We start from the raw sequence: 24,583 nt of genomic DNA on the forward strand, positions 1-24,583 counted from the left end.
CATTAAGTGAAATGCAGATTCAGATATATGGATATTGAAACAGAAGAGCAACACACCTACAATACTTTCACTTGTCACTGAACATTATTTTAATAGTTTAACAGAAGTAACATTTTTTTCTGTAGAGATGAAAACATAAGTAAAGAAAGAAAAGGCTACAAGTGCAGTCCATGAGTCCAAGAAAGCCTTACCTGTTAACAAAGCATTTTAAGACTTCATCGTGTTTGCAGACAAATTCGATGAAACGGGGTGAAGTCATTCTGTGGGGAGTGAAAAAACAAATCAGAACACACAGACAAAAGTTGATGATATAGCAAATTTGAAAACTATGTATTGAACTGGACTGGCTTCTAGACAAAAATTGGGTTTGGATCGTCTTTACAAATTAAGAAATTGAGGCATGTCTACCCAATCTATAAAATGAAAAAATATAAAATTTTCATTAGCATATAAACAAGTGACTTTTTTAAAACCTTGAAATGTTAATAAGCATCTCTGGTCTATACATTTCAAATACATAATAAAGTGATCCTATACAAAGTGGCATTCAGCATTCCTCATGCTAATAACTTATAGAATGCCTATCAAATAATTCTAGATTGGTATGAATATCCTAAAACTAGATCAGAATAGAACTTAAAATCAACAAACTACCAGCTGTTTTTACTGAAATTACATAAAATAAAATAAAAAATCATAGCTTTTCTTCATCTATCAGAGAAGCAATAAGCATGCCATGTAAGCCTTGACAGTTGGGTTTCCCGTTTTGTAATGCAGGCGCCTGACTTAAGTTTTGGTTGCCAAGGCTTCTGCTTCAAAGAGGCATACACTTCAAAGATGGCTATCTTTAATAAACACATTGCCAGCCACCCAACTAGATAAGAGCCAGGCCACCTCCCCCCATTGAGGCTCCTTTGTTTTAGAGATCTTGGTTGACTTGGATAACTGACCATTTAGGCCACTTGTTTTTTTCTCTTCCCACACTTTAAATTCCCACTCTTATGTTTTAAATTCACCAATAAAGACTGAGCACCAGAAAACCCCCACCTTCGACCCCCCAAAAAGCAGAACACCAGGCCCATACCCATACCGCTTGTGCACTAGCTCTCTAGTGGGCCACGCTCTTGCTCTCGCTCTCTCCCTGTGACCTCGCTGTGTGGCCCCAGGTGTGCCATGTAATTTCCAGACCTTGTAAGTAATAAACCTTTTTTTTTTTTCAAAGTTTCCTGATGGTTATTGCTGAAGGGCGCCTTGCAATCATAATAAGAACCACAAGGGCTAGACCAGCCACCAGATTGGTTATTGATAGGCTGAGACCTGCACAAAAAACAAAGCAGAAACCCTCTTACCCTGGAGGCATCTGACAAGAACAGCACATGTAAAAAGCTTGAATGACAGCACTTAGCCGGTTAGCTGTCATAGAAATAACATCCTGACAGTCTGCACCGGCTTCCTGTTTCCCTCCTAGAGCATCTGGTTTAGATTCCCTGGTACCAGTGGATAGATTTTCATAGCTCCCAGGTCCTGGAGGTTCAAATGGAGGAATGGAAGTACCATCTTGATCTTGGCCTTTTTGTTTTAGTAAAATAGAAGTGATATCCGTTGAGTCCTTTTTGTTTTTCATCAGTTCTGTAGCTATTAAAACTAGCCATTCATCTAATGAGTGCCAAAGCAATTCGAGAGGCTAAGAGAAAAAGAAAAGTTTTTTAAAAAATATATCATTCTGAAACTCCAGCCAAACAAATATTATCAAAGAGAAAATTTACTCTAGATACTACTATTTTCCCTGGTTAATGTAACAGCAATGCCTATAGGCAAGTAACAAAAAGTTATGAATGTCATATAAATGACAATTTCTCCATTTATAATGAAAACTTAATTTGCATTTATGCATTCCTTGGAATAAAAAGGGAAAACTAAAACCTAACAAAAAATATATAAGCAATCTTCTTTTAAAAATTTTTATTTAGTTTTAAAAGCATACATGCATATTCCAATGGGTTCTTATTTTCAGTCCTTTAAGCAGCGGTTCTCAACCTGTGGGTCGCGACCATCGGAAAACACATATAGCATATCAGATATTTACATTACGATTCATAACAGTAGCAAAATTACAGTTATGAAGTAGCAACAAAAATAATTTTATGGTTGGGGGTCACCACAACATGAGGAACTGTATTAAAGGGTCACGGCATTAGGAAGGCTGAGAACCACTATAAAGTTTATAGAGAAATAATTGGCATAAATATTGTATAACTTTAAGGTATAAAATGTGATGATTTGATACATGTATACATTGCAAAATGTATACCATAATTTTATTTTATAATTCTTATATGACCACAGAATGCTATAAACCAAATCATGTATTTTGGAAAGACACACCCTTACAATACTTCAACTAAAATAAATAATATTACTTTTAAAGACCACTATGGGAAGAGATTATGCAACCTTATATTTGGAACCTTAGAAAATGTTTAAATAACCTGTTCTGCCAGAAAATTATTTCCAGTTATTATCTAACAAATCCCTCTGCTACATCTTTAGCCTTCCTCCAGGTTTCCATAACATTCTCTTTTTGAAAATATTTCACTTACTGAATTTACAAACAATTAAATCACCCTAAGTCTCCACTTTAAATGTTAAACCAAAAAGCAGAAAACAAAATAAAATAAAACACCCACTACCATCAACAAAAACCTAATTCACTCATTCAGCAAGCATTTAATTAGTAGGCACTTGGTAAACAGGTAAGCAAAAGGCGAAACTAATTATACCCTTTCTGAGGCTGAAATGAGCACCCCCTTCCCCACAAAGAGCTTTTCCATGATTAGGCACAGACTGCAGCTGGAAGACTCAGTGTCCCTGAGCTGCTTAAACAAGAGGCAAAAGAACTGGCTGCCACAAATACTGACATAATACCTTCACTGAAATGTCTTTTTTTTTTCTTTTAATCCTCACCGGAAGATATGTTTCTTGATTTGAGAGGGAGAGAAGAAGAGAGGAATAGAGAGAAACATCGATGGGTTGTTTCCTACACTCACCCTGACCTGGGGTCAAACCTGCAATCTGGGCATATGCCCTGATCAGGAATCAAACTCACAACCTTTTGTTGTACAGGATGATTCTCCAACCAATTGAGCCACCCGGCCAGGGCTTCACTGAAAATGTCTTTAATTCTAATCATGATTCAAGTTTGAGTCAATAGTTTCAGTTCATGAGCAAAACATTTAACCTGCTATAAAAGATTAAAAGAACTTATGTCAACAAAACTATTTAGCTTTACATCAGAAAATGAACTTCTAAAACAGAAAGAACAGGTGGTAATGATGTAAAACTGTTTGAAACAAAAGGAAAAAGGAATAATAAGCCTCTAAATGAGAATGGCTAAAACCTAGAAAATCAACCATTGGATGGAGATGAGCCTAAGGCAGGAAATGATTCCTGCTGCTCAAGCAGACGAGAGCACTGAGCCTGAACCTATCACAATCTTATTTTCAAATACTGACAATGTGCAAAAATGAAAGGCAAAATTTGAATAATCCAGAATACTAAAAAAACTAGAAAGTTTTCAATAAAGGAACACAGCGTAGAATGAAAAGAAAATGAGGGAAAAAAGAGAAGTAGTTAAATCATCTTAGGCCTTTCTTTTCTCTCTTTACCAGCTTTTCATTTTTCATTCACACATGCACCAAAACAACATCCCAACCTTGAGGTAGTTTTACTTAGGGAGTTATCCCTTTAAAGATTTGTGCAGAAAATTCCTTCCTCAACCACAAAAGAATACTGTGAAAATAACTTTAATTTCTAACTGTGGTATCAGCCACAGACAAAAAGATTATAATACATTTTAAAAATTAAAAGTAAACCATATCTGTGATGCTTTCTCTACTCATAAATAATGATAAAAACATTAGACAAAATACAAAGCACTGTACAGATCAATGACTATGGAAAATATGAGCCGGCTTCTTGGCACTGTGGAAATATTGCTTCATTTCAAATTATTGAGTGATCTTCACCACAGAATTACATTCTCCCTATAGTAATAATGACAATCATATACCACTTGCAGAAAAATTAGAAATTTTTCAAGATCCACGTGCCAAAGTGAGATACAAATCTGACAGGAAAGCAAAGTGAGATACAAATCTGACAGGAAAGCATTGCTAACTTTACTAAGTCCATTAATAGTATCTTGGATTCTTGTCAAATGCCACAACTCAAGAGATAAGATTTTATAGTTAAAAGTTTCTCAATCTTTCTTGGCTTCCAATTTTTCCCAATTATACTTGGCTTCCAATTTTTCCCAATTATACTTCTATGATACTGTTAATAGTCGCAGCTTACTATTCACAATAGCATATCAAGATTGAGTCTAAACCAGAACTGCCTCCTCCTACAGATGCTCCGAGAGTTCCATGGCGCTAGGTAAAAATCTCTTAAAACTAAAAAACTAGGTAAGTGTTCAGACAAATTTAAAGGACTTCTAAGATAAATGAGAAAACTAATAACAGGATGTTAAATAATTTCACCTACTAAAAACACACGGCCTATAAACCTACTCATTTAAATGGAAAACCTGTTAGTTAATTTTAATAGAGGGACATGCTACCTAGTTAATGAAATAGAAAGTGGGGGTCAATTGCTACCTTAGAAAAATGTAGTAAAAATTAAAATGATATTTCCAACTTAACATTACAGCAACTCAGCAAATGTTTAAAGATTTTTACAACTTGAATCATCCCACAATGAAGAGATCTTATATACATAAATGACAATGTAACTTCTATTTTTATTCTTAAAGTGGAGAGCTAAGTTTTATAATAAAAATGTTTTAACAAAGTGGCAGATCAAAATTTAAGAGAAAATAAGTAATCAGAGGCAAAAGTAGTTGTCAATAATGCAGAAAATAATGACTTAAAAAAGAAATAAAAATAATAACAAATAAAATAAAATAAATATAAATATATATATTTAATTGACATATACAATAAAAATACAGAGTCTGGATTCAATGGAAAAAAAACTAAAAGAAAAACAGAGATATCTTTTTCTACTCAGTTATATATGTACTGACTGGGTAGGTAAAAAACTAACAAGCATTTAATGCCTACAGAGAGGATATTCAGCACATACTTATTTTCTAATAGCAAATAGATGGCAAATTCAAATTTTAACCAAAAAAATCAGACAATAGTGAATATAATGGTGACCATATCTATACATGATTTGATTTTTCTATTCATAATTGTAAATGAGTAGCAAGAATGAGTAGAAAATAAAATCAGGGGTAGGTAGATTCAGTAACTAATAGCATGAGCACATTAAGAACAACTCCATTTAAAGTGAATGCTTCAGCAGTAAAACTCACTTAAAGCAGCATTGGAAAAACAATGAATCAATAATTTAGATTAGATTTTTACACAGACAATAATCACTCCTAATATTCAAGGAAGGGGTGGTATGTGAAAAGCCAAAATTTGAATTACAATAAGATGCATAACTTCCTTCTTCCAGGAGGTGGCACAATAGGGAAAGAAAAAAGAAGAGAAAAAAAGTGAGATCTCTTTCCAATACTAATTTAAAAAAAGAGAGGCAAGGAAGAGAGAGAGAGATAGATCTCTCTAGCCCCTGAAGCAGACAAATAGATGCAGAGATACTTATACATACCTTCCTAAAGGCTATCAGACCTATTCTAAGTATTAAGGAATCTACTAGTGTCAAAATGCTTACAAACCATTTATTTGTGTCTGCCAAAATTTTCCATGTAAGGATCATTTAGCATAACTCATTAATTTAACTTCAGATTTTTACAGACAGTAAAGCTGTCAATCATAACTTGTTTTGGAGAAAATGGCACATAAAAGCGGTTATATCAGTTTTTGGATAGAGAACCTATATTTACACTCAACAAACTGTTTAAAAAAATATGTCTTTATGAACTCAAAAGCAAATTTTATACTATGAAAATTTCCTAAGATAAAATACCTTTAAAAAAATAACATGGAAAGTTATTAAATTACACATTTATCAAAAATCTGAGTTACCTGAAAATATAATGCCATAAAAAAGCATTAATAATAGCAATTGCAACCATGTTCCTTTTGTTTACTTCATAAAATTATCATTTAACACGAGTAGCAACACTGCCTTGGGTTTTATATGGAATCATTCTTCCAAGGATTCCATCCATAAATGTGCTTATATAACAGGAGCAACTGAAGCAACACAAAATGTTTATCTCAATGATTCTTCCTTGAAGTGATCCCAGGAATTAACTGTTGGTACCCAGTAACTGAAAGTAAACTTACTTTGAAAACATATACACACATAATAATAAAATCTAAATAAAAACTCAAGTTTCTTTCCTTCTGAATAAGTAATATTTTTAAAAAAACATAATGGCATAATGGCTGCATATCATGCCAAATATTAGATTTGGTCATGTTTAACATTAAATATCTTTACCCTTAGAATAAAACACTAAAGGAATTAAAAGTTTACTTGTAAGAAAAATATAAAAGCTCACCAATTAAGACTTGCTGTTGATTAAACAGAGATGAAAGGAGGAAGGTGTGTCCTAACTTAAAAAGTGATACAGGTATGAACCAAACTTACGTCCTGTGTATGAGGTTTCTGATTAATGAAAGCATGCTTTGTCAAATTCATCTCTTTTACGTCTATCTTCATAACAACGTCATATACTTTTCTGACCTTGAACACCTGGCTTCTTGGTGTTTTATTCCCGTTGTAGCCCATATCGATTCCATTACTGGGAGAGGAAGGACCAATTCGAAAGACATGACAAAATATCCTCACAATCCTTAAAAGGCTCTTCATTTGAGCATCATAATTACTAGACAGGCTAAAAAAAAAAAATTAAAATATGAACAGATTAGATAGAATAAAACAAATTACATTTTAAAATATCTATTTTAAAACATTTTCATGAATTGGCCATCTGTTTCATAATTTAACCAGTAAAATTCCTTTCCTGTCTTAACAGAGAACAGAATGTTTTAACAGGAAGTTACCAAATATATATTACTTCAATTGCATATGAACAAATTATTAATTTTTAAGTCACCAGAATATAACCAATGGTCAAAGCATAAAATATATAAATATTTGTTTTAAGTACCTAATCTGGAGTTATCTTAAGGTAAGAAGTATTTTCTTACAATGGAATCTTAAAATTATCAACTATTAATATAGCCTAATAATTTTATATTACTTTACCTAGTTTAAATTTCTTCCAGACTAATTGGTTGGTCTAAAAAAATGTTATTTTTCACTTTCCAACCAGTGAAATATCTCTTTTGTATGATACAAAAAAATTATAAAACCCAAACTTCACCATACCCTTCTCAGTTCATCATAAAATAATTTCTTTTCAAGCCACCAGGTCTCAATATAAAAGTTTCAAAATTAGTTTCCTAATTTAAAGCACTACCTACCACCTTTGGTTTTTATGAGAGTACACCTCCAGTCAGTGTCTTACTTAGCAAAGGTTGTGATTTCTCTGTTCATTTACACATTGTTAACTATCGTTACCTCAATCACAAATATATAGGAAGATAACTCATTTAATGAAACAAAATATGTGTGAAAAGGCCCTCAGGAAATATTTATTATCTTTATCAAATACTCCTAGAATCAGTTAGACAAAAGGCTATTCATTTTTCAAAAGTGCGCTAAATGACATCTCAATTATCACTAATCAATATATATTTATTTTCTTAATTAAAATTTCTATTAAAGTAAATGGCCAAAATTACATCACTTTGGGGTTAAGAAACACAAAATGATTCACAAACAAATGAATAAATGAAAGGCAAACTGCAAAAATACCATTAAACATAATATAATATTAAATATCAATTGTAATTTAAATGTTTTTAATTTTAAATATTATTAAACATAAATTGGAAGGGGGAAATAATTTGTATTTAAGATTCTCTTAAGAATCTACCTTGGTAGCTGTGAGATAATAGTAAATATATCTATTGGTCTCTGCCCCCAGTTCCTGGGGAGCTCCTAAAACCCTAAGTGGTTGGGGCACTAGGAGCATCTTTTGTTCTAATAGTTGGTCTTTGATGTCGATTCCTAACACAGAAACCCTAAATCTCTTGGAATTTCCTGGGTGAGAGCACTGTCTGTTGTTCTACTGAGGTGACTCTTGGTGGGCTGTGGGATAGAATGGAAGCTGGTCACGAGAAAGGCCAAGCCATGATTAGAAGCTTGGAATTTTCAGCCCCCCTCACCCCAAACCCATTCTCCAGAGAGAAGAGAGGGGCTGGATGTGGTGTTAATGTTTCACATGCCTATGTGACAAAGCCTCCATAAAAAGCCAAAACATACGGGGTTTAAGAAGCATCCGGGTTGGTGAACACATCCATGTACCAGAAGGATGATGTCAGCCAACCCCATGGGGACAGAAGCTCCTGTGCTCAGGACTCTCCCAGACCTTGCCCTAAGTATCTCTTTATCTAGCTATTCATCTCTATCCTTTCTCATAGCCTTTAATAAATTAGCAAATGTGTTTCCTTGAATTTGTGAGCTGTTCTAGGAAATAATCCAATCCAAGGGGGGAAAGGTCATCAGAACCTCAGCTTTGCAGTCAAGTCAAACAGAAGTTATGGGGACCTACTACTTGGGATTAACATCTTAAGTGGGGGAGGGGAGCCTTGTGGGACTGAGCCCTTAACCTGTGGGAACTGATGCTATCTCCAGGTAGATAGTGTCAAAATTGATTTAAATTGTAGGACATCCAGCCCCGTTAGTGTGGCTTAGTGGTTGGGTGTCAACCCAGGAACCAAGAGGTCACCAGTTTGATTCCCAGTCAGGGCACATGCAGGCTTAATCCCAGTGGAGGGCATGCAGGAGGCAGCCAATAGGTGATGTTTCTCTCTCATCGATGTTCCTATCTCTCCATCCCTCTCCCTTCTTCTCTAAAAATCAATAAACACATATTTAAAAATAATAATAAATCCATTGTAGAACACCCAGCTGGTATTGCAGAACTGCTTGGTGTAGATAATAAGTGTTGTGAGTGTGGTAGTGATAGGAGAGTAAAGGAGAAACACTGAAGGAAGACTAGTGTACTCAAAACAGTAGCAATTCACTAGTAATCCCAACAAAAGCCATAACATAGTCTATAAAGCATTTGAAGAGTAGTATTGTAAGTACAGACAGTACAGTTTAGCAAAGTAGCTTTAAAACTTGTACTGGCATTAGATCGCTTTTTCCTACCCTGCTTCCCCTGTTCCACTAACCTTGTTGCTTTAAGAGCTAGATTGAAATCTAGAATCTGCTTTTTATAAGCAAGGGTATGAATCCTGGATCTTCTATGTATTAGCTTGGCATATCACTGAACTTCACAATTTTCTTATAGGTAACACAGAGATAACAGTATCTAAATTACAAGGTTACTATGAGGTTTAAGTAAAACAATGCATGTGAATGTTCCTTAGCTTAGTACCTACTTAATAAGTTTTAAAGATAAACTTAAAATAAAAACATACATATATACATAAAAACATAAATGTTTTCTGATTACTTAAGAAGAGCTGAAAATGGGACAAAGATTTAGATAGAAAAAACAAGTAAATTTTTTAATGTAGGAAAACAGGTTAAAGGTATTATGGGGGTATTTAAAACAATCATCATTATCTCTAGCATTTTCCATTTATATCATCAAGACTATTATCACAGTCATCTCCTCTATATGTGCCTGGCACTTCAAAGCACCTTATTATTTCATTCTTACAACAATTCATTAAGACATTTACTACCATTTTCCAAAAAGGAAATAAAATCCTGATTGGACTGTAAATTAAACATAGGGAGAGATCTTGTCTGTATTTTTCACGAGCACCTAGCAGATGGTCTGGTGGATAGTAGGCACTGAAAAATAAGTATTAGATGGCCCTGGCCAGTGTGGGCTTCATCCATGCACTAGAGGTCACTGGTTCAATTCCTGGTCAGAGCACATGCCTGGGTTTTGGGCTCCATCCCCAGTGTGGGGGGCGGGGGGGGTGCAGGAGGCAGCTGATTGATGTTTCTTTTTTTAAAAATATATTTTATTGATTTTTTACAGACAGGAAGGGAGAGGGACAAAGAGTCAGAAACATCAATGAGAGAGAAACATCGATCAGCTGCCTCCTGCACACCCCCTACTTGGGATGTGCCCGCAACCAAGGTACATGCCCTTGACTGGAATCGAACCCGGGACCCTTCAGTCCGCAGGCTGACGCTCTATCCATTGAGCCAAACCAGTTAGGGCATGATTGATGTTTCTTTCATTGATGTTTCTCTCTCTCCCTCTCCCTTCCTCTCTCTCTAAAATCAATAAAAAAATATTTTGAAAAAAATTAAGTATTAGACAAATGGGTAGATGACAGGGAAACTATGAAAAGTTACTTGCTGAGATCACAGTAAATGGTGATGTCTGGATTTACACCTGAGTCTGGTGTAAATGCTTTTATTTAATAAGTCTGAATCTTAGGAAGTCCTTATCCAATAAATGGATTAATGGAAATGACTAAATAAAAAGAGAGCATTATGTCAAGCTGGAATTCAATGACTCTTACAGAGTCTAAAGTAGTCTCAGAGGTAAAAATAGATTTTAAAAATTATCAACTGGTATATTGAATGAAAGTATTGAAGAAACACTTAATGGCTGAAAGAACACAAGAAGGTGACCTAGCAAAGATCCTTTTGAGTAAATAGTAGAGAATGTGATTCTGGTCTGAAGTATATGGAAAGTGTGAGGAAAGACAGAAGAAAGGGGTAACATAATGGATTTCAAAATGTAGCTGACTTATAGAAGCAAAATGTAGCTGGGAGGAAGAAGTCCGGTTGCAACTAACCGAGGTCAGAGAAGACCATGACCTATTAAGACTATTAATGTATTAAGAATAGAAGTGAAAAGACTATTACAAAGTGGAAATCATCCAAATTAGAAGTGGACTAAATTTGTAAGCTACAAAATAACACATTAACCATTTCTAAATGGCTGTTTATTCCTAATTGGAGTAGCTAACCACAAAGAAGTGTAGTTGCAGGAAAATGTAATATATATAAATGCAAATATTATAAAGGCATTAACTCCATGGACTGAGAACCACATAATTTTTGGAAGGAATAAAGAACTGGAAAGGGGGAGAGTTCAAGGAGAAAATTTTATAAGGAATCATTAGGGAGCACTGAGAGGCTGAACACTAGCGTATACCCAGTTTTACATATTAGTTATCAAGATTCCTCAATTGCTTTCTTGATTCTTCTTACTGCACATTTTACTTACATGACTGTTCTAAGCAATCATGTTGTAAAATTCTAGACACATATGTCCAAATCCACTTAAGTCCCTAGTTTTACCTCTTTATGGAAACTAAAGTCTCCTTAGTAAAAGTTGATTGCCCTGGTTCTTTAAAACAAAATACACAAGGTTGTGTCAGCAAATTTTTAGAACATCTTACCACTGACAAAAGGCATCCAACAAAATAAACTATTCCCAGAAATGCCTAAAAGGAGATGAAGCTGACAGATATTGTTACTATTGATCTGTTTACATTTTGAAACACTCACCTAAGCAGTTTATGACCATTTGTTGTGGCAACCTCAGCAAGGCTTGTTAAAATCCTTAGGTACTGGCTTTCACTTTGCTGAGACAAATGTTCTAGAACTTGCCGTAACTAAATTATTTACAAATAAAAAAATGTGATTATATAAACTTTATCAAGAAATTAAGTACCTATTAGTTTAATAAGTATCCCCAAGCCAATTAGCTGAAATCAAGTCCTTTACAGTTATTTTGTCTTGCATAAATTCAAAAGCTAATATAGAGATAAGATGACCTAAAATCTTTGCTCAAAATCACCAAGAAAGCAATAAAAACATAGAAACAGAACAGAAATCACCAAGTTTATTTATAGAAATTTAATTCTAAAATTTAAAAGCAATATAAATGCTGCAATTTTTCAAAGAGTAGAGCTATTCTAAATACAGAGCTCAGTAAAGTAGTGATTACCAATCATAACATGATATTCCTTAGATCTTTTTCCTCTAGCTGTGGGGAATATCCTAGTTATCTTTAGGAGAAACCAAAGACCCAGAGGAAAGAAGATTCATAGGGCCAAATATTAGCACAAAGTTTATTAATTATTATATAATTCATACTTATCCTATAATGAAGATAAACAAATTTATTACAAATATTAAAATATTCATATTATAATAAATTATTATAATATATACATATTTACATTATTCATATATTTGTAATATACATTATTTATAAATAACATTATTATAAATATTTATAATAATATGATTAAGAAACACATTTGTAAATTGCCATGTATGTTAAGCATGCATAAAGCTTGTTCATTTACAGGCTACTAGCACAATTACATTACCATGTTTTCTCGAAGATCTTCATTCTGTGTCATTTGAATAATTGTCTGGAAAAGCCTAGGGTGATATTGAATTAATACTTCACAGGTCTCTCCATATCCACCCTAAAAAATATATTTAAAATTATCTAGCTTTAAAAACAAAGTTCCTAAAGAAAATGTATAGACAGCCCAGATAAGGAGCTTGGTTCACACTTCAGAAGGCAGTCAATCACAAGTCCAGACCACCTACACTCTGACTAAACAGCTGTAAGTCAGAAGTTCCTCAACTCCTCTTTGAGTTTGATAATTTGCTAGAAGAGCTCACAGAATCCAGGGAAACACTTTACTATCACCTGTTCATTATATAGGGTACAACTCAGGAGTAGCCAAATAGAAGAGATTCATAGGGCAAGGTATGTGGGAAGGAGTACAGAGCTTCCATGCCCTCTCTGGGCATGTCATCCTCCCAGCACTTTAACATATTCACCAACCCAGAAACTCTCTGAGAACCCCACTGTTTAGGGTGTTTAGGAAAGTTCCATTATATAGGCATGACTGATTAAATTATTGATCATCAGTGACTGATTTCAAGCTCCAGCTCCTCTCCCTTCCCCAGGAACAGGAGAAGAAGCTGCCCTCTAATCCCATGGTTGGCCCCTCTGGCAACCAGCCCACATCCTGAAGCTATCTAAGAGCTTTCAGCCACCAGTCATCTCATTAATATACAAAAAGACATTCTTACATTCTGGAGAACCCAAGGGTCTTAGAAGCTCATGTGTCATAAAGACCAATATATATTTCTTATATCACTATTCCTTTTAAAGAGCATATTCTTTACAGAATAAAAATCTTTGTACCCACCCTCTCATTTGAGGAAAAACGTTATTTTATCAGTTTCCTTCTATTATAAAATAAGGGGCTAAGAATATATATTAACAACATACTTGTACACATAAATCCAGAGGGGTGACTCCATTTTTATCTGGCAGGTATTTGGCTCCTCGTAATAGAAGAATCTGTGCTGTGTCTCTCTGACCATGACTGTACAGAAAGAGAAACAAGTTAAAAATGTAATTGTTTTAATTTAAAGTCTTTCTCTATGAATTATGGACAGTTAATATGAATCAACGAGGATTAAGAATTTTTAAGAATTGAGAGGAAGATCTGAACTACATCGTCAACAATCAGGAAAACATTTCTCAATGTTAAGTCATACTTTCACTATGTAGGTAAGAAAATGACCTATTAAATATGAGTATTGAACTTGAGACATATTACCTACAATAAATCATAATATTTTGGGATAAATAACTGCTACTGAAGACTATGCTTTGGTTTCTTTCTTCCAGTCACTTCCTTCTCAACTCTAACCAGTTTTGCTTAACAATCTTTGTTCAAAGAGATCCAATGTTTGCTAGGTTAAAACTTAGTGATGCCACCCTAGCTGGTTTGCTCAGTAGTTAGAACATTGGCCTGCAGACTGAAGGGTCTCAAGTTCTATTCTGGTCAAGGCTTGTTTGCAGGCTTGATCCCCTGCACCAGGGCACATGCAGGAGACAACCAATCTATGTGTTTCTCTCACATCGATGTTTTTCTGTCTCTACCCCTCTCTAAAAATCAATGGAAAAAATATCCTCGGGTAAGGATTAACAACAACAACAAAAAACTTAGTGATGCCTTCGCCAGGTGGCTCAGTTGGTTGGAGCATCATCCCATACACCAAAAGGTCATGGGTTCGATTCCTGGTAAGGGCACATACCTAGGGCACAATCTCTGGTAGGGACACATACGGGAGGCAACCAATTGATATTTCTCTCTCACATTGATGTTTCTCTCTCTCTCTCTCTCCTCTCCCCACCTTCCTCTCTCTCTAAAATATCAATAAAAACACATCCTTGGGTAAGAATTAAAAAAACAACTTAATGATGGGGCCCTGACAGGGTAGCTCAGTTGGGTAGAACATCATCCTGATACACCAACGTTGCAGGTTCATTCTCTGGTCAGCAACCAATACATAAATAAGTGGAACAACAAATCTCTCTCTCTCTCAAATCAATGAATAAAAATAAATAAATAAAACTTGATGAGAATATAATACTAGCAGAAAGTACTTCTAAAAAATTCTTTAACCATATCCCTATGCTTAGACTAACTATATGAATATCCCAGTTCTGTACAATACTAATCTATCTATATATATAAAAAGCTAAGTGACCGTCCAACTGTCTGACCGGTAGCTATGATGCACAATGACCACCAGGGGGCAGACACTCAATATGGGAGCTGCCGAGCTGCAGTGACTTGGCAGCAGCGGTTCTCCAGTGACACACCCTGGAACCAGAAAGGAGGGAGCCCAATTCTGGGGCGCTGCGGGGTGCATCACTAGAGAACCGCCCTCTAGCAATCTGAAACCCCATCGGGGGATGTTGGAGAGTAGGTTTCAGCCCAATCCCCACAGGCCAGGTGAAGGGACCCACCGTTGCATGAATCTATGCACCGGGCCTCTAGTATACTCCCACCATTGCACGAATCCATGTACCGGGCCTCTAGTATACTTATATTTTACTATTATACATGGCATTTTTCTATATAAAATATTTTTCAAACATGTAATTATAGTGATTCATTCCAGACATTTACTAAGCATTTCAGCAGAAAGCACTGTACTACACATTGACTATAAAGTTGTGAACAAAATAAGCAAAATTCTTGCTTTCACTGAGCTTTCGATCTAGTAAGGGAGACACACTGTAAACAAGCAAATACATCATATATATGATAGAAAATTTGGGGAGAGGCTTACTTGGATTGGTGAGGAATTGCCTTTCTAAAAGTAACAGTTAAGCAGTGACATGAAGGAGTCAGCCATATAAGAAGCCTAGGAGCCCTAGCTGGTTTGGCTCGGTGGATAGAGTGTCAGCCTGTGGACTCAAGGGTCCCAGATTCGATTCCGGTCAAGGGCACATGCCCAGTTGCGGGCTCGATCCCCAGTGGGGGGCATGCAGGAGGCAGCCGATCAATGAGTCTCTCTCATCATTGATGTTTCTATCTCTCTCTCCCTCTTCTTTCCTCTCTGAAATCAATAAATATATATTTTTAAAAGAAAAAAAAGAAGCCTAGGGAAGACCTTTTCAGGCAAAACAAATAGCATGTAGAATAGCCTGCTGGAAAGAGTCAGCTGTGTTTGGGGAACTCAAAGAGAACCAATGCAACTGAAGCACAGTGAGCCAAGTAGGGGTCAGACCACGCAGGTCTCACGGGTGAATGCAGATTGGATTTAATTTGAAATATAACAAAGAGGCACTGAAAAGTTTTAAATACAGGGTTTAAACACAAAGTGACAAGACTGATTCATTTTTTAAAGATCACTTTGGCAACTGAGGAAAGAATAGTGGAAGAGAAAGAGGAATCAGAAAAACCACTTACGAGACCACTGCAGTACTCTAGATAAGAGGTAACAACTCTAACCAAAGTGGTTTCAGTGAGTTGGAATAAAGAGATTCAGAATATATTCTGAAGGTGGAATTTATAGAACTGACTAATTCCAAGTGGAGGGTCAGAGAAAGAAAGACATAAAAAACAATGACCTAGTTTCTGGTTTAAACTGAAAGGATATGGGTTCCGATGACTGAGATTAGAAAAACTGGAGGAGGTTTGAAAAGGAAAATCAGAAACCTGTATTTTGGACATGGTGACATTTGAGATTCTATGAAACTTTCAAATGGTGGTGTAAATCAGGCAGGTGGACATTTCAAATCTGAACCTTCAAAGAAAGGTCTTATCTAGAAACAACCCCTCAAGATAGAATATGATTTCAGGGAATCAAACAATGATATTATTTATAAACTCAAGATACTATGGAAGTAACTGGTTTTCTTAAGTATAATTTTAGAAAATAACTAAATTCAGATAAGATCTAGTCTAGAGATCCAAAGTCCTTGTATTATAATTCAAAGTTGTTCGATGATGATTTGAATCAGTCTGATCAAAGTAACATCAGAAATCTTAAAGAGAAGCTAAACAAGAAGAAAAGCAGGTCTTTCAGTCTAAAATAAATCTCCAATAAAATGTTATAAAACACAAAAAAAAAGGATAAAGAAAAGAAGAGCTTTTTGGAGAGCTCTATATTTGAATTTAAGAGCCTAAATAAATATTATAATTAATATCATCTAAACCAAAGGGAAGAATCACTAGTGTATTATGAACTGTTCCTAACTGCTAACTACATTTATATAACATTGTGTGTGTGCGTGTGTTTGTGTGTGTGTGTGTGTGCATGGGGGGAAAAGGTGTATGTGTATAATTATTATATTGCTACCTCCATAAGGACTGAGGTATATTTATTACTGTATCACTAATGCTATAATAATGGATGGCAAACAGCGAGTGCTAACTAAATGTTTGCTAATTATATAAATGAATCAATGAACAAAATAAGTGCTTTAAGAAAATGAACCAAGACATAGTACAAAAATAATTTAGTGCAGAATTTAATATCTAACAATAATGATTCAAAAAAGTTTTTTTTAATTTACAATTCCAGAGAAAGCAGATACAGAATTGTGGACCAAGACATACTTTAATAGCTTATCCATTGGAATTGACCTGGAACTTAATAAAGACAACTAGGAAAATTAGTGGATTATGTCTTTTCTCATTAGTTAATAAGTAATTAATATAAAATTGAATAATCAAAGATATCAAAAGCTCCACTTACACCATATAAAAACACTGGCAATATAATAGAAAATATTTTTCCTCATGCGGTTAAGTAACAACCATAATGCCATATACTTCATCTTAAAAGACAGCATAGTATTAATGAAAAAACAAGAGAGCCTTAGAAAATATACAGAAATGTTTGTGTTTGGAAATATAGTAAATACATGACATTCTTTAATGACAGTATCTGGAAATATAAAATCTCATACCTGCAAGCAAAGTACAATGGAGTGGCTCCTGATACATTTGGCCTGTTAATATCAGCACCACTGTCTAGCAAGCATTGCACTGTCTAGGGAGAGGAAAAAAAAAACACAATTAAAAGTAGACCAGAAAAGTCGAACAAAGACACAATTACCACAATTTCAATCCATATAAGAAAAGTTCTTGCCACAACTTGAAGCTTTAAAGAATGAGTAGGAACATGACAATTACGATGGCTGAACAAATTCAATTTTTGATAAGCTCTCTGGGTCTCTCAGGCACTATACAATATATGTGGAATTGTCAATGTAATATAAAGTGTGCTAACCTGGGAAAGCTCTAAACAACTGACACATGTAGCTACCAAGGACTTTAAATTTGGCTAATAAAACTGAGGAACTAAATTTTAATTTTATTTTAAACAGCCATATATGGCTAGTAAATTGAACAGTGCTGCTCTAAATATTTGAATTTAAAAAAACATATTTTTTTGCCTCTAAAAAGAAAAACATAGGTACCAGCCCAGCCGGTTTGGCTCAGTGGTTGAGCATCGACCCCCGCACCAAGAGGTCACCAGTTCGATTCCTGGTCAGGGCACATGCCTGGGTTGCGGGCTTGATCCCCAGTAGGGGCATGCAGGAGGTAGCCAACAGATGTTTCGCTCTCATTGATGTTTCTATCTCCCTCTCCCTCTTTCTTCCTCTCTCTCTAAAAATCAATAAAAACATATTTAAAAAAATAGGTACCAGAGCTATAAATCTCTCAAAGTCAAAGAGCATAACTGTTAAAGTACAAAATGTTCAAAAGCTAAGTTTTTTGTTGTTAACAGCAGCCAATACTGACTCAGTTTTTCTGATCACCATTCAAATGTACTCTGTCCTCTAAGCTTTTCTTGTGCAATCATCTGACTAATATTAACAAAAAGTAAGCTAATATAAAATCTTAAGAATACATATCTTTTGATTAGGGATTGGGCAAGGCTCGCCTGAAAACCTTAAAAAACAGAGTCTGGTTATATTCCTATGATCCTCATTTGAATTTCTCCTGCAAAAAAAAAAAAATGCACAAAAAACTTGAAAGTTTTTGGAATTAGACTGTATAATATTACTTCTGGGTTGAACACACATGTTCATCTTTCATGCTGCTCTAAAACCTAGTGCAATGGTAGTAAAATAATAAGACTATAGCTCTGGCCGGTGTGTTCAGTCGTTAGAGCCTGCACACCAAAGGGTCTCGGCTTCAATTCCCGGATAAGGACACGTACCTGAGTTGTAGGTTCCATCCCTGCCCGGTTGGGGTGCATGCAGGAGGCAATCAATCAATGTGTCTATCTCACATCAATGTTTCTCTCTCCCTCTCCCTCCCTCTCTCTCTAAAATCAATTAAAAGAAACACACAAAGAAGGCTCACCAAGTACCCAGTCTAATAAATTAAAAGGCTTTCAACAAGTTACATCAAAGTGAAATTTCATAATACTGAGGAAATTTGATTCGAGAGATAATGAGAAATCAGACTGGCATTAACAGCAACACTGGAATCTAAAAGATAAAATGCCTTGAAAATTGCAAGTTAAATGACTTCCAACATAGAATTCTTTAGCTAGCCACACTATCATTCAAATACACAATTTTAAATTAAAACACACACACACAAAATATGTTCACCTATATACTAGTAAGATTTCAAAAAAATTTACCTCCAATGTACCTTTCTCAAGAAGCTACTGGAGCATATCCTCCTCCAAAAAAAGGGACTACACTAAAATATAGTAAGATGTGGAATCCAGAGTACTGGAGATCAAACACAGGAGAGAATAAGCAATTTCCAGGTTTAGAGAAGAAGAATAAAACTGATATTATCTAATGAATCTGTCTTTGTACAACACAGTACTGAGATACCTCTCAGCTCATATTTTTGTAGAAGTATATAGGAAGAATTATTGATTAATAAAAAGAAAATTGAGCAAAGTCAATTTTAAGAAAAACAGTCCCCTAGGTAGAAAATGTTGTTACAGTTCACTACTTGACTCAGCAATAAACAATATTTACCCAACTATATATACAACTAATATTGTCTAAGCAAAATCTGTGATATGATTAATTTTAGAAATTGGGGAAAAGAGGGCATGGGAAGAGGATTTAAATGAGCTAAACCCTCATGCACCATAACAAGAACTGATCCAGAGATATCTAAAAGTCATGAATTGAGAAAGAGCAGAGGAAGCATGTTCTTTGGAAATAAATATCATAAGGTGGAAGAGTTGAATATTGTTGCCTGGTGATCATAACTTGACAAAGAAGATTGATGATTTAATGGACTATTATTATTACAAAGGTTTTGATAAAAACATTTTAAAATATACTATTCACATCTTGCTCTTTGAATTTACTTCTATCCCAAGAGAAATTCTAAAATCCATATAATCTATGTAATATAATAGAAATATTACATAAAACTTTATTATCAGCTATAGAATTCCTTTAAACTGGGCACAGTGGTTTAGTACCGCTTTCAAAGAGAAGAAAAATAAGCATTTGGGTCATTTTATAAGATAAGGCCTATTTAAGCCTTTTGATCATGGTTTATCCCTTTTTTATTTTTGACCTAGAAGTTCTCTGTATAGTCCCAAAAATGGGTGATGGATAGCCGTAATACTATTTTACTATGATAGAAGTTACAGACAATAAACTATCTCTCAAAAAGCTCAGAAGAGATGAAAGCAAATATATCAAATATATATAATTGCATATATATAATATGCAATTAAAACCTAGCAATCCAGAGAGAAGCTGAAATAAAGTAATTATTAAAACAAATTATGCATCCATAAAAATTATGTTGTTAAAACTAATTAATGATATTATAATATTAATCACCTTAACATGTGCCTGGACACTACTAATAAGCATTTATAATTTCATTTATTGGTTTTTTTAAATTTCTTCATTGATTAAAGTTATCATTTCATTTAATACATCCTGTGAGGAAGTCAATATTCTCTCCACTTTTGCAAGCAGGAAACTGAGTCTCAAAGGGGTCAAATAATGTGTACCCAACACACAAATAAATAGGGAAGCAGGAATTAAAACCTAAGCCCAGGTTCATAACCATTATGCTATTTACCAAAAAACAGAAGTTCTAATTTTTCTGAATTCAGATTACTAAATATATTATGAATAATTTGGCATATCTTCATAAGCTACATTAATCATAGATGATCTAATAATTCTCTATTGGATAACTGCCTAGCCAACTATTGGTGTTTACTTTTTAAATGATGCTAAAACCATATTCTTTTTATAATAGTTCTCTATTTTTATTTATATTGTAGAGCTTAACAATTTAGCCATTAGACTAACATTAGTCAAACCTGGGTTTTCGAGTGGCTCCCATCTCAAACAATTTGGTTCTCAACCAAGTTGTTCAAGAGGAGAGAGATGGGGGTGTCTTGGTTGTTGAAAAGCTTCTCTCAGGCTACAAAGGAAAGAATGCACTAGTATGAGTCAGTTTAGCACTAACATCTCAGAAAATAATGCTGAGAATATTTTTGTGGGTTTTTGTTTTTTTGTGTTGTTTTATTTGCTTCTGTTGCTAGTGAAATGGGTGATTAGCACAATTTTAAAATATAAAGAGGCCATCAAGAGTGCTAATATTGCTAATGGTGTGAAAGAAATTATCACTGGCAATTGAAGAATTAGAAAAACCAGTAATCCCACTTCTAGGACTGTATTCCAAGAAAACAGAAACACCAATCAGAAAGGATATATGTACCATTATGTTCATAGCAGCACAATTTAAAATAGCTAAGATTTGGAAACAGCCTAAGTGCCCATCAGCAAATGAGTGGATTAGAAAACTGTGGTACGTACATCTACACAATGGAATACTACGCTGTTGTAAAAAAGAAGGAATTCTTACCATTTGCAACAGCATGGATGGAACTGGAGAACATTATGCTAAGCAAAATAAGCCAGTCAGAGAAAGATAAGTATCACATGATCTCACTCATTTGTGGCATATAATGAACAACATAAACTGATGAACAAAAATAGAACCAGAGACACAGAAGCATCAAACAGACTGTACAACCTATGAGGGAAAGCAGGGCGCGGGGGGGAGGGGGAGGGGATAAGAGATCAACCAAAGGACTTGAATGCATGCATATGAGCAAACACCAATGGACACAGACAGTAGAGGGGGAGAGGGCTTGTGCTTGGAGGAGGGGGTAATGGGGGAGAGGTCAATGGGGGGAAAAAGGAGATTCATGTAATACTTTAAACAATAAAGAATTTAAAAAACAAAAAACTGTTGCTGACTTAGATCAATGAAAAGGAGTTAGCCAGTAACAGCAAGAGAAGTTGCAACGGACTGACCTCCTGAAAGACACCCCTGGAAGGAGTGCTGAAAGTGATTCATTTAAGGTTAGTAGGGGGTTGTTCGACAAATTTAAGAAAGGAAGTATTTTTTATAGATTAAACAGTACATTGGATATCTACTGTATTTAAGGTTAAAACAGGGGATCATTTGGGGGTCTGGAATGAATTGATTCCATTTACATTATTTCTAATGGGAAAAAATAATTCGGTTTTCAAACAAATCGCTTCTCAAACAACCTGTCAGACGAATTTTAAGTTTGAGAACCGAGGTTCCACTGCATTCCTCTACTGTTCTCTTCAACAAAGTAGTGAGACAAACTTGGGGCAAGCCATAGTAAGAAAGCATGATTTACAATATGAACTGTCACAGGTTCCTATCACAGTCTTGTATATAGGAAATATTCTACAAAGACAGTAGAAATTCTTTGTTCTTATGAGAGAAAGACACTTAATAAAATGGAAAAGATCATTCCATCATTATCTTTTCCTTTCTGCTTTTCTGTTTTAACAAAAGTATCCCAATTAAGATCCTCAAAATATTCAACTACTAAAAAATATATATATTTTAAAACATTTTTAATAGCTTCACTTGTAGATTGTAGATAAAATATTACCTGAAGACAAGCAGGAAGAAAAAAACATTTCCCTCAGGGTAAAGCTAAAAAATACATAAGGAGACTTGAATGTGAAGAATAAAAATCACCTTGCATGATGTAAGTTGGTAGTCTAGTTTCTTTTTTTTTGCCTGTATCTGTCCAATTTTCCCAACACTATTTATTGAAGAGACTGTCTTCACTCCATTGTATGTTCTTGCCTCCTTTGTCAAATATTAATTGAGCATAGTGGTTTGGGTCGATTTCTGGGTTCTCTATTCTATTCCATTGATCTATATGTCTGCTCTTGTGCCAGTACCAGGTAGTTTTGAGAACAGTGGCTTTGTAATACAGCTTGATATCTGGTATTGAGATCCCTCCTACTTTGTTCTTCTTTCTCAGGATGGGTACAGCTATTCCGGGTCTTTTTTTATTCCAGATGAATTTTTAGAGAGTTCGTTCTAGGTCTGTGAAACATGCCGTAAGTATTTTAATGGGGAGTGCATTGAATCTATAGATTGCTTTGGGTAGTATGGACATTTTAATGATGTTGATTCTACCAATCCATGAACATGGTATGTTTTTCCATCTGTTTATGTCTTCCTCTATCTCTTTTGTCAGTGTCCTGTCGTTTTCCAAGTATAGGTCTTTACCTCCTTAGTTAAGTTTATTCTTAGGTATCTTAATTTTTTTGGTGTGATGGTAAATGGGATTGTTTTTTTAATCTCTCTTTCTGTAAGTTCACTATTGGTGTGTAAAAATGCCATAGATTTCTTGGCATTAATTTTGTATCATGCAACATTGCCGAATTCATTTATTAAGTCTAGTAATTTTTAATGGAGTCTTTAGGGTTTTCTATGTACAGTATCATGTCATCTGCGAATAATGACAGTTTTACGTCTTCCTTTCCAATTTGGATACCTTTTATTTCTTCTTCTTGTCTAATTGCTATGGCTAGCACTTCCAGTACTATGTTGAACCATACACAAAAATAAATTCAAAATGGATAAAGGACTTAAACATACGACGGGAAACCATAAAAATATTAGAGAAATCCACAGGCAGCAAAATCTCAGATATTACCATATGCCGAAGCAATTTCTTCACCGATACAACTCCTAGGGCAAGGGAAACTAAAGAGAAAATAAACAAATGGGACTACATCAAAATAAAAAGCTTCTGTACAGCAAAAGAAACCATCAACAAAACAACAAGAAAGCCCACTGCATGGGAGAACATATTTGCAATGTTATCACCGGTAAGGGTTTAATCTCCCAACATTTACAGGGAATTCATACAACTTAACAAAAGGAAGATAAACAACCAATCAAAAAATGGGCAACGGACCTAAATAGACACTTTTCGAAAGAGGACATATGGAAGGCCAAGAGACATATGAAAACATGCTCAAAGTCACTAATCATCAGAGAGATGCAAGTCAAAACGACAATGTGGTACCATCTCACACCTGTCAGAATGGCTATCATCAACAAAACAACAAACGACAAGTGCTGGCGAGGATGTGGAGAAAAAGGAACCCTCATGCACTGCTGGTAGGAATGCAGACTGGTTCAGCCACTGTGGAGAACAGTATGGAGTTTCCTCAAAAAACTAAAAATAGAACTCCCATTTGACTCAGTGATCCCACTTCTAAGAATATCCCAAGAAACTAAAAACACCCATCAGAAAGGATATATACACCCCTATGTTCATAGCAGCACAACTTACCATAGCTAAGATTTGGAAACAGCCTAAGTGCCCATCAGCAGATGGGTGGATTAAAAACTGTGGTACGTCTACACAATGGAATACTAAACTGCAGTAAAAAAGAAGGAATTCTTACCATTTGCAACAGCATGGATGGAACTGGAGAGCATTATGCTAAGTGAAATAAGCCAGTCAGAGAAAGATAAATATCACATGATCTCACTCATTTGTGGAATATAATGAACAACATAATCTGATGAACAAAAACAGATCCAGAGTCAGAGAAGCATCGATCAGACCATCAAACCTCAGAGGAAAGGTGAGGGGGGGGGGGGAAAAGGGAAAGGAAAAAAAAAAGGGCCTGTTGTTGTTTAATTAATTCTAACCAAGGGAACCGTTTCCCCGGGGGGGGGGCCCCGACCGGGGGGGGGGGGGGGGGGCAAGGCAGGAGCAATGGGGGCATAAGGACACATATGTAATACCTTAATGAATAAAGAAAAAAAAAGAAAAGAAACTTTAATGAATAAAAAAAATCACCTTGCAGCACTGAAATGAGTGAAAAGTCATCAATATTTGT

The 24,583-nt window shown here is 35.0% G+C and overlaps 1 protein-coding gene across 9 annotated transcripts in view; it reads right to left on the reverse strand.

Moving 5' to 3' along the window:
* Positions 1-24,583, reverse strand: part of HACE1 (HECT domain and ankyrin repeat containing E3 ubiquitin protein ligase 1) — an 82,932-nt gene that overhangs the window by 36,281 nt on the left and 22,068 nt on the right. For 5 of the 9 annotated variants that reach the window (XR_002832203.1, XM_014466440.2, XM_023764596.1 and 2 more), the window contains 7 exons: positions 17,336-17,418; positions 13,349-13,445; positions 12,426-12,527; positions 11,596-11,702; positions 6,625-6,871; positions 1,350-1,684; positions 192-260 (listed from right to left, as the gene is read on the reverse strand). Coding sequence is in view for 8 of the 9 variants with exons in the window: in XM_014466440.2 (XP_014321926.1) it covers positions 192-260; positions 1,350-1,684; positions 6,625-6,871; positions 11,596-11,702; positions 12,426-12,527; positions 13,349-13,445; positions 17,336-17,418 (1,040 nt within the window). In the remaining variant the exon portion in view is untranslated. The remainder of the gene's footprint in view (positions 1-191; positions 261-1,349; positions 1,685-6,624; positions 6,872-11,595; positions 11,703-12,425; positions 12,528-13,348; positions 13,446-17,335; positions 17,419-24,583) is intronic. The other 4 variants (XM_023764601.1, XM_023764595.1, XM_023764600.1 and 1 more) reach the window with 2 other exon arrangements.

The sequence above is a fragment of the Myotis lucifugus genome, unplaced genomic scaffold, assembly GCF_000147115.1.
Source record: "Myotis lucifugus unplaced genomic scaffold, Myoluc2.0 scaffold_340, whole genome shotgun sequence".
In the NCBI taxonomy this organism is placed as follows: Eukaryota; Metazoa; Chordata; class Mammalia; order Chiroptera; family Vespertilionidae; genus Myotis; species Myotis lucifugus.